At 54.5% G+C, this 11,289-nt stretch overlaps 1 protein-coding gene across 2 annotated transcripts in view; it reads left to right on the top strand.

The window, feature by feature from the left end:
- The window catches only part of Btbd9 (BTB domain containing 9), a 354,330-nt gene extending 347,737 nt beyond the window's left edge, over positions 1 to 6,593 (top strand). For both annotated transcript variants that reach the window (XM_028767910.1, XM_028767911.1), the window contains one exon: positions 1,654 to 6,593. In XM_028767910.1, the coding sequence (XP_028623743.1) occupies positions 1,654 to 1,851 (198 nt within the window). In that variant the 3' untranslated portion in view covers positions 1,852 to 6,593. The remainder of the gene's footprint in view (positions 1 to 1,653) is intronic.
- Positions 6,594 to 11,289: the final 4,696 nt, after the last annotated feature.

Raw genomic sequence — 11,289 nt, 5'->3', positions numbered from 1 at the left:
CTGTCCCTGTCTCTGCGTCTGTCCCTGTCTCTGCGTCTGTCCCTGTCACTGTGTCTGTCCCTGTCTCTGTCCCTGTCTCTGCGTCTGTCTGTGCCACTGTGTCTGCCGTCCGCTGCTGCGGCCCCTTTTCTTCTTTTCGGTTTTCTTTAAAAAAACGATTCCTTCTGACTGACTGTAAACTGCTGCTTTACCTCATGTTGCCCAAGGTTTAAAGGTTTGTCACCAGCTTTCTCTAAGTACAACATTTGAGTTTGTCACGCACACGTGTGTTTCTTCCTTTTCTAGCAGTTTGGTTTTCAGGAGTCAGCTGTGTCTGGAAGTCGCTGGCTCCAGCTCCAGTTCAGGCCCTGCCTCAGCCCCAGACCTCCTGCATCCTTCTCTCTCTCTCTCTCTCTCTCTCTCTCTCTCTCTGTCTCTGTCTCTGTCTCTGTCTCTCTCTTTCTCTGTCTCTCTCTCTCCTCCCTCTTTTTTTCCCTCCCTCCCCCCTCTCTACCTTCAGTTCCCAAAGCTAAGCAACAGCACGGCCTTCCGCCCAGGCCTCCTCCACCCCTCCTCTGAATGGCCACCTGTCCTTCCTGACATGTGCCTCAGACACCCGTCCATCCACAGAAGCTGACCTGTCCCACTCCGTGCTGAAGGCCCTGACTGCTGAGGACAGGAGTCCCATCCTCTAGAGAGTTCAGGATGGGCACCCAGGAAGTACACCCCCCACACCGCCCCACAGCTCCCAGCATGCTGGAGCCTGTCCATCCCACCACACCGTGTCATCACCGTGGGCCAGGAGCACTTGATGACAGTCAGTGAGCGCCGCTGGCCACGCACTGGAGCTCACTGCTGCTCTTAGCAGGAAGGCAGGCTTTGTCTGGAGGGGACAACATTCACTCAGCCAGGTGACTCATGCTTCAGGCTGGCCCAGACCAGGTCTGAATAAAGCTTAGTCTCTGGCACGGATGCTGGTAGAGCCCTCTTGTCCCTGCAGGGCCTTGTTGGTTATGGGCAAGGTCTAAGTGTGGGGTGATGCCCTGCGGCCATACCCTGACCTCCCTTTTCTTTGTGTTTTGAGACAGGGCTGGTGTAGACCTCATCGATGCTCCTGCCTCTGCTTACCAAGTGCCAGGATTACAGGCAAGCACCACAGGCCTGCCTTTACCTGATCTTTTATACTCCTTTGTTGAGCTGGACTTCTGACACTGTCCATTTGCCCCACTTCACGGGTGGATACACCAGCCTGTGGGGGAGGGGCATTTAGGTGACGGAACCAGCACCACTGCATCCCTGTCACCCGACCGATTGCCATGTGCAAGAGGGAACCAGGGGGCTGGGGACAGAGCTCAGCAGGCCAGGGCTTTCACAGAGGACCCAAGTTAGGTTTCCAGCACCCCTTTTTGCCAGAGGAGGAAAGCCAGCGCTGCATGGTCCAGCCAGGGCACTGCTGATGCGTCCATCTGGACATGTGTGTCTTTGGGACCATCCGTCTTTTTATTTATCGGATCTGACCTCAATGCTCTACTCCCCTTGCTGCTTTCAGGTCTCCGAAGCAGGCAGGGGGTGAGCTGGGCGGCTGGGGGTTCCCAGCACACCAGACAGAACCGGCTCCCAGCTCCAGACCCCGGGCTGAGCCGTCTCTCACTGGCCTTCCCTTTCTCCCACCAGGTGTTCCACTGTGTCCACTTTGAGTGTCCGGAGCAGCAGAGCAAACAGAAGGAGGACAGCAGTGAGGAGCCAGGGACAGGGGACCTCAGCACCCCCAGTCAGCAGCTCGACCCTCGTGCCCCGCGGGCACCCAGCGCCAGCTCACTCCCGCCCAGTCCGGGCCCCAACTCCCGCTCACCCAACCAACAGAACCAATAAAGCAGGCAGAGGATGTCGTGGGACTTGGGTGGGCCTGGATGGAACGGTGTCCTCCCCGTCCCTGGGAGGATCAGGCCTGACTGCAAAGCCCACCACAACCAGGTTTTTTCCCTCCAGGGACAGAAGGGTGCCTGTGTTCTCCTTGCTCCTCAGACTGTCTCCAGGGGGAGGAAGTGGGTGTTGACTCTTCAAGCCCACCATCAATCCCTACCTCTAATCTAACCCAGGTACCAGCGCTGAAGGAATCTATAAACAGGCCCAAGCTGGAATGAATTAAAAAAAAAAAAAAAAGAAAGAAAGTACCCTACGCCTTGACAAAACCAGAAAAGGCCCGGAGTGTCCCCTCTGTGGCCGGCTGCTGGTTGTGCAGGTTTTCTCTGCCTGCTAACTCACAGTGTTGAAGGCCTGTGGATTGCTCTGGCCCTCTCCAAAGGTCTTCCTCACTCTCCGATGCTTGCCCGTGGGCAGAGTTCGAAGCTTTTAGGAGACTGAAAGAGACCAATGTCGTTCACATGGCACCCGGCCTGCCACGGAAAATCCTCAAAGTTCAACCAGACACTCAACGTGCAGATCACTCAGTCTGTGGACACTGGAGTTAATAACTGATCAGATTGCCACTGTTAACCTGTTCCTGATGTGTACCTGGGAGGCGGCAGTTACCACACCAGCTGCTGGAGAGCGACCCAGAAGCCCATGTCAACAGACACTTGCCCAGCCCAAGGCTTCTGGGCCTTCTGGGCCTCGAGGTTCAGCTGCCCTTGGACTTGGATAAGTCATAGATGGTGTGTCAGGGGCACAGGCCTGGGACCAACAGCGTGTCTCCTGCACTGAGGCATCCACCTGGGGTAGCAAAGAGCGGGTCTCAGGCGCTTCTGGTTTTGACCACGGCGTTGCCACCCGGTCCCTCTGTCCCTCCTGTGGCTTCCATGAACAGCTTCTGTGCCTCCACCCACTATCCCAAGGCCCCATGAGAACACCTTACCATGTCCTGTTAGCATGCTCAGAGAACAGGGCTTGGGTCTAGTCCAGTCCTAGAAGTGAAAGGATGGGTCAGCCAGCTCTGTGAGTTTTTGGTGGAATGGCTGGTCCACACGGAAGAGGCCTCAGCTGCAGTGGGGGCCATCTTCTGTGAGTTCAGGCCTAGGGTGGCAGAGCTGGGCCCCAAGGAGACTAGTCAAGAGTCCGAACCTCTGGCTTCATTTTGCTGTGTGGTGTGGCTGTCTTTGGTAAGGAGGCTTCCATGGATGGATGGAGGGTGTGGCTATAGTGTGTGGAGCGCTGCCTTTGGCAGCATCCAGCCCGGAGTTGCCAATATCTCTAGCAAGCCAAACTCCCTGCCAGTGCACAAGGAACCCCAGTCCTGTGGAGGATGGAGTTTGTCGCTTTTGGAAGATAAGTGTGAGAGCTTGTTAGTTTTGTTGGCCATTTGGCTAAGGTAGATTCTCCTCCTGTAGCCCAGGTTAGCCACACTCCTCCTGGCAATTTTCCTGTGTCAGCACCCCGAGTTCTCAGCTTACAGGTATGAGCTAGCACATGCTACCACAAGACATTTTTGTAAAGACAGAAGACAAGGTGCAGGTCCAGGCCTGGAGCCCAGCAATTCCCCTGGGGCAGAGGGTCTGAGCTGGCAAGGAGCCCCTAGTGTCCACCCCAGATGTCACCACACACACCTAGCACACTAGGTGCTGGGCACTCAGTCCTCTTGGCAGCCTCAGTTCCCATCTGGCTAGCCCAGACTCATCTGAGACCCATGTCTCATGGCTTCCTTTCTCCCTTCAGACCCTACCGCCTAACCCCCAGTGATTGTGCATTCAAGTTGTAAGACCATAGAGGCTGGATAATGTCAGTGTACGCGGGGCCATGGTGCCTTCAGATACGCAGGATGGGAGATGGGACATCAAAGTCACCAGTGTCAGAGGGGGCAGGGGAAGTTCAGAGAACCGTGGCAAACGCTCAGTCACCTGGGCTGACTCCCAAGCTGCCCTTGAGATGCCTTCCCTGCTCAGGACGCAGGAGGACGTTTACCTCCCACTCGACACAGGAGTGTACCCACCCTTGGCTGATGCCCGTGTAATGTGCCCAGATGCCATAGCCAAGGGTGTCACAGCCACATCTAAGGTAAGGTCCACACTTCCAGGGGACAGAGATGAGCTAGAGTCTGGCTTGTCCCCTGCAGGATTATCCCCTGAGCCAACAGACTGGAAGTGACACTCGAGTGCTGAGCTGGGCAGAAGCGCTAACAAGTCACGCTGGTGGGAACCGAGTAGCCCTGGCACCGCCCAAGGTGATGCTGACTCTAAGGACCTTTGGGTGCCAGGAAGGGTCACAGTCAAGCTATGGGGGGCTGAAGCAGCGTGAGCTGTTCTCCCCCAGCCCTGCCCTTGCCACTAAGGGCATCAGTGTGAATATGACCCTTGTGGGCTCAGCGTGGAGGGTGTGGCTCCCACCTGATGCCTCGAGCTGTAGAATGGCACCCGCTTCCAGAGCTTCCTGCCCTGTGATTGTGTTCTTTAGGACACCAGACAACATCACTGGGGCTTTGAGACGTTCAGTCTCACCCACAGGAACTCCCAGGGAACAAATGGGAACAGCTGGACAGGGAGGTTTGGGCACGGGGTGGGCTTGAGGGCAGCTCTCTGCACGGCAGCTTTGAGCAGCCTCAGGTGGTCTTGCACTTCGGCTCAGTTTCCTACACCCTCGGTACTGCTTTGTTCTGGTCTTAGTGGGGCCGAAAGCCCAGGGAGATGTGGGGTCTTCCCATGGCTCTTCAGCTGTCGCCTTGCAGTCTTATTAAATGAGGTGTCGATTCCTGACAAACACATCACAAGTGTTTCATTCCTAGAAAGAGTTGGAAAAAGAACTTCTTTTCAGCAGGAGAGGGCCGTGTTTGTTAGACCGATTCCTTGCCTCCACACCAATGAGTTTTGAATTGTGCAAGGAAAAAAATTGCTCAGTAGTTAAGCCGTCTGCAGCAATTGTCAAGCTCTGAGCGCACAGCTGAGCAGCCCATCTCCCGCTCCGACTCAGAAGGTAACAGGACTGCAACCACAGCCTCCGCAGAGCCACGGGGATGGGGTGAAGTCTGTCACAATTGGGGCCTGGTGTGCTTGGCAGGACTGCAGGCCTCCCTCTGCATGGGGACAGAGGTGTCAGAGCAGAGGACTCTCTCGTTAAGCTTGGCCCTGCCACGTTGTTCCGCATCACCCTGCCTTCTGTGTGGCACATGGTTTTGGAGCAGTGCTGAGGTGCCCGCCACCATGGGCACTGGGCAAGCTCTGGTTATTCTGCAGCACGGTCATTGACTTAATTCTGACAACAGCCTCAGGAGGAGGTGGGTGCTCATTAGTGGCCCTAGGCATTATAATGCCCTGTGCCACCAGGTGGGTTGCCCCATATTCAGGGTTCTGGGGTCTCCAAAAGGGAGGAGAGTGGCTGAGGTAGCCATGTTGGAGGGCACCCAACTCTCCCCTGGCTGAGGGTCTGGGCGGGCTGCACTTTGCTTCTGTAGGGCACGTGGAGCCCATCCTCCACACCCTCCAGTGTGTCTGTTCCTCCCTGTCCTGTCTCTTGTCCTTCACGTTGAAAAATGCACAGGACTAGTTCCAGAATAAGCTTTCAGTCTAGCAGAGACTGCCCATTGCCTCTCTGGCTGGGCCATTCCTGACCTGAGTCTGGGGCACCTGGTCCTCTACTGTCCCCACCCAAACCCTGTTTCTAGTCTCTGCTGCTAGAAGCCAGACTGAGTGGGGCTTCTAGACAGATAGGTCCCCTTCAGCCCCCAGCCAAGGACACAACCACCCCTGTAATTTACAGTAAATGTCCTCCCAGGGCTTGCCACTTACAGATCTGGGCAGTTAGGTAAAGTGGTGGCCCAGAGCCACACACCTAGTCCTGCCATGTCTCCAGCCTCTCAGTCTTCCCAAGCGTCACCTTTGAAAGCCAGTGGCAGTGGAGGTGCAAAGCAGGGTCCCCAGCCCATTGAGGGAATCGCAGTGTAGGCTGTAAGTGGATTCCATCTCTGAGCCCCAGGGGTCAGAGCTGCCCTGGAGATGTATCTGAGGCTTCCCCTACAACCTCTGGCGGCTGCTTCAGGCCTATGTTCCACCCCCCTATTGTAGCTCGACACGGGGTCAGTACTGGTGTCCAGCTGTCACAGAAATAGTCCCTCTAAAATTGGCTTCAGGCCATAGCTCTGTAAGAATGGAGAGAATCTCAGCCAGGATTACTGGGGTCTTAGAAAGCCAGGGCTAGGGCAGCTCTGGGTCTCAGGAAGGCCTTCCAAAAGAGGCCTTCTAGGACACAATGCGAGCCTGAAAGCCAGGAAGTTCCTTGTCTCTATCTCCACCCCCACCACGCCCAGCACCCAGGATAGTAACTGGCTTGGGTCATGCCTTTGCAGTGAAGGCAGGTGACCGCGCCCCATGGGTGTCGATGCACAGTGCCCATGAGCTGCTCTGGCCAAACTTGTGGAGGCTGGATCTTTCAGAGACGAGTAGCCACTTCCCCTCCATGGCTGCCATTTCTGGGCCTCTGAAGAGTGCGAGTGCCATCCTGATATGGTGCGGGTCATGCTAACCCTGGGCACGGCCCCCTGAGGAAGTGTCCAGGGCAGTGTTTGGAATGTGTTCCTGAGGTGGCGTGGCATCTTTTTGTAGCGAGCTGTGTTGTGACCTTTGGTTCATGTGTGTGCAAGGCCACTACAGGCTCACCATAGAAATAAAGCGGCGACTTTGATACTTTGAGTTTGTGCCTTCTGTTCTCCAAACCTTGTCCCCTGCAAGCTCTCCCCAGGGTTCCCTGTGTCTGCCGTGGGAACTCTTTCAGAACTCATTTCCTGTGTCATGAGGACAGGGTGGTGCCAGTGCCACACAGCCTAGCCTGGCAGCCTTTCTCTAGCCATCCCAGGGCCTAGCTGATACCATTTTGCTTATCACCTAGTAGGTTCACCTCCTTGTCACTTTGAGTGGGCTCTGTGTCTTTGTGACAAGCTAGGAACTGGTGACTGTATGTCTTGCCTCATCTCTCCACACTGTCAACACTCTGGGCCCTGTTCCTGGGCCACTTCTCCATTATATGCGTTGGTGCCAAGGGTCATCTAGAACCCTTGCTGAACCGTGAACACGGTCACAGCAGACCTCAATGTGAGTCAGGTGGATGTGTCCCCACTCGGTGCATCCCTGGGGAACCTGTGCCCAGGTATGACTTTCTGTTCACTTCTCTCAGAAGATTGGCCTCCAGTGAGTGCTAGGTGTACCCAGGTCCAGGCAGACTCCCACAGGTGACAGCTGAGCAAAGAAAGCTCTGAGTCCCCAAAGTGGGAACCAGGGTCAGTTCTGAGAAAGGACCAGCCCCATGGTCATATCTACAGAGGTCACTGTTGGGGACAAGAAGGGACCACCAGGAGGCTTTGTGAGTTGTTCGGGGGTGGGGGGTACCCTGCATCAGGATTTGTTGCTTGTAGCTCAGGGGGCAGGCTGCTCAGGAGCCCCAGAAGAGCCAGACGAAGGCACCCACAGGTACTGATGGAGAACCACAGGAATGTCACAAAGTGGCCCAGTCCCCATGGGGAGATAGAAAACTCTCTCCCCCAGGTTACTTGTGGTCAGATGAGGACACCGCCCGCCTCCATACCAGCAGATGGAGCATTCCACTGTGCAGGAAATGATCACCGCGCCTTGACAAGTTTCCGCCCGGACCCCGTTTGTCGTTTCTCTGTAGGAGTGCAGCTGCCATTAGGCATTTGTTTCTGAAAGGCTGACATCAACCTTAGTTTATCCACACCGGCAGAAGCAAAGAGCATGTGAGTTGGTGTCCCATGTCCCCACGGATTATAACCTCACCGGAACCTGAGGAGAGCCCACTCTAGGCAGGCCAGCAAGAGGGGGACGCCCTGCACTAGATCAGAGCCAGGAGATTATACATTCATTACCTTAAACATCGCTTGCTATGGGAACGTTCAAATGCGGAGTTTGAAACGGTACCCTCGGTTGATTACTGTGTACCGCACACTGGGATACAGAACTCACCTGTGGTCGAGTTGGCTCCCCCCCCCCCCATAGGCTTATATTTGAGGATTAGGAGGTGTGGCTTTGTTGGAGGTGTGTCACTGGAGATGGGCTGAGGTTCCAAAAGCCCTTGCCGAGCCCAGTCTGCCTCTGACCGATGGGTCAGGATGTAGGCTTTCAGCTGCTGCTCCAGCAGTGTCTGCCTGATGCCGTGTGTCCCTCCATGATGGACATGGACCTCTGCAACTGTAAGCAAGTTCCCAGCTAAATGCTCTCCTTTTTAAGTTGCCTGAGTGATGATGTCTCTTCAAGGCATAACTGTGTGAGAAGCTGGTACCAGGTTCTAGCGTAATGCTGTGACAAGACTTGACCATGCTACCATGCTGCTTTTTTAGACTTTGCTGTTAAGCAGGGCTTAATGGGCCATCCTAATAGGAGCGTGGAAGACAACGACACTGAGAGCAATGTGGATGGCCGTGTCCCAACGCAGGGGACAACTATTAGCAAATGTCTAGAGGCCATTATGATATTTTGGCAGAATGCAGGTGCTTTATGCCCTTGTCCTAAAAATCTGCTTGAGACTATGTTGAAGGACTTTGGACTAATGTCATTAGCAGAGGAGATCCAAAAGGCCTAGCACTGACTGTGTCGTATGGTTATTAGAAATTATCTACAACGAAGAAGAGTAAGCAGGACAAAAAGATGAAAATGTCCAGTTTGAGAATGTCTGACGTGTCACCAAACAGCCTCAACTCTCAGTGACACCCCACTCCCAAATCCAGTGGTGAAGCTCTCTTTTATAGCTTCATGAGGTCACGAAGTATTTATCTCTATGCCTGGCTTATTTCACTTGATGCTATGTCCCCATGTTCATACATGTTGCCACGTTAAGCCTTCTTTAGTGGTGGCTAGTATGCTAGTATGTTAGTAAACACAAACTCCCTGCACATTCATCTGTAGAGGGGCACAGGTTAGTGTCTGGGCTGTTGGGAACAGTGCTCCAAGGACAGCCGCGCAGGTGTCTCTTGGATCCAGTTTCATTTCTGGGGGATTGCTGGTGACAGGTCTGTCTGCAGTGTTCACAATGGTCACATGACCTGATGCGCCCACCAGGTGGTCGAGGCTTGACTCTGTTAACAGCCATCTAACAGGTGAGCTAGGGCATCGCTGTGGTTTTTGTTTCTGTTTCCACATCTTCTCACCTGTTGGCCCTTTGACATCTGAGGACCATGTTGTCAGCTCATTAAAAAAAAAAAAAATCCATCTAAGTTAAACCAACACAACCCCCCCCCATCAAGTGGCCTGTATCTGTGGGTGCGTGTGCTGTTTGTTTCCAATGTGTGTACTCTGGGGCAAACAGTGCTAGCCCTCCTCCATCAGGCATGTCTCTGGGCACCCTGCCTCGCCCTAGCTCACTTTAGTGGCTGTCCTTTACCATGCATGCCCTACTTGTTGGCTGTAATTCTGAAATACAGCCATTTTCTTCTGATTTCAGTTCTTAAGTGAGGGGTTGAAGTCTTGCTCTGTGTGTGTGAACAGCTGCTTTTCTGTCCACTGGAGACTGTCCTTTCTCTGGGGGCAGCTTTGTTTGAAATCTGAACTGTGGTCTGCTTTGCAGTCAGGCAGGACAGCTTGCGTCAGCTACACTTGCTGGTGCTGGGTTAACCTGGAAGTGGGCCACAGCTCGCTGCCCGCCTGCCTGAGGCACGTTCTGAGGGACCTCTGAGCCACGGTCTCTCCAGCATGCTGGCTTCAAAGTGGAATTCAGAATATGAATTTCAGTGTTTAAAAGAGGCAATCGGAAGGGCTGGCTGTGGCTCACTCGGTGAGAGAGTCCGGGCTCCAATCCCATACCCTCATTCTCACACTTAGCCACTCTTCCTGTGTGGACATAGGACAGGAGTGGGGCTGGGGCTTCTGCCAGCGGCACCACCTCCTGCTTTAGGTTCTCTCGGGCTACTGGGCCACGTGGGAAACGTTATTTCTGCGTGGATGTACTTCACACCTGCACAGGGTTCTAGCTGTATGCAGGGAATAGTTAGCCCCCACTAGACTGCCTCCTTCCTCTCCCTCCACCTCCCCTGCTACTTCTCTGTTGTGTCACCCCAGCAAGCCACCTGCCTCAGTGCCTTCCTCCGGTAGCTGGTGCCCCACACCAGCTACGAGGCATTGCTCCTGCCCCAGGCAAGCTGGCTCCAATTCCCGGCACAGGGCTCCATTGCCTGGTGTGACCCAAAAAAGGGGTCAAGCGGAGGGACGTGTTCCAAAAGCAGGACATCTCCATGGCGTTTCCCAGACACCCACAACAGCACACGTCCGTGTACCTGCTGGAGTCATCCCACTGGTTCCTGCGTGGGGCACGTTGCTAAGGGGATTGTCTTCCCTTTACAGCAACCATCTCCCCTCCCCCCAGCCCCCGCCTTGAGAAGTACTGTGACCAAGACCACCCGGGTCCAGTAGCTCTTTGCCAGGTGTCACAGCCTGAGGTTCGTAAAACTAAGGCTTCTTCAGGAGGCGAGAAGTTAAGGGGGTTCCAAGGCCCAGTGTGTACACAAGACCTGGGTTCAATCACCAGAATAAAAAGTGAAAAAAAAAATACCAAGTAGAAAATTAAGTGACTTCTAAGGTGAATACGAGGAATGAAAGTAATTCACAAATTACAATGTTTAAAACCTAACAAATATCTAGACAGGAAACAGCTGCAGAAAGGCAAAGGTAACATGGTGCCTTCTAGACCCGTGCAATGCTGCTGTGTTCCTTGCTGGGCTGCGTCCTCCCATGATGCTTCTGACTTGTGGCGTGGCCGAGCTCCGTTTAGAATCTGACACTTGTGAGTGGCTGGCAGCCTGCTAACCTGTTTGTTCAAATTGCTGTCCAGGGTGGGGGCTGTCCCCTTGTCCTTGAAACCCTTTCCAGTGGGACTGTGTGTGGGGCAGCGCTCTCTGGGCAGCAGCAGGCTGAGCAGAGTTGACTTTATGTTGAATACACGTCACCTCCCACACCTGCAAGCTCCAACAGCCCAGCCCTTCCGGAGGGGCCCCAGGGCCATCCCTCTGGTTTTGGTCAGAGCCCTCTTGAGAGATGTAGCATTACAATACACACCACCATGTAAAAACTCCAGGGACAGTGGCCAAAGTCACTGTTACCAGTTTCTTCTGCACGCCTGTGTGACTTAACACCAGATGGGCAAGTCTCTGCAAAGAGCCTGCTCCTACAGGCCTAGGGGTGAGGCCAGTGACTCAAATGTCCTGCTGTGAGCGGCTGCCACACACCTGAACTAACCTTTCTCTGTGCTCACACAGGGAAAGGAAGGTGGGGGTTGCCCCAGTGTGTGGCAGGAGGGACGTTTGGCTCCTGGTCACACCTGCTGGCCAAGAAGGCAGGTGGCAGGCAGCAGGGCGCATGACGGCCTCCGCACTCCCATGAGCCCTGG

The sequence above is a fragment of the Grammomys surdaster genome, unplaced genomic scaffold (assembly GCF_004785775.1).
Source record: "Grammomys surdaster isolate TR1022 unplaced genomic scaffold, NIH_TR_1.0 183, whole genome shotgun sequence".
Taxonomy (NCBI): domain Eukaryota; kingdom Metazoa; phylum Chordata; class Mammalia; order Rodentia; family Muridae; genus Grammomys; species Grammomys surdaster.
This window is presented reverse-complemented; position numbering and strand designations above follow the sequence as displayed.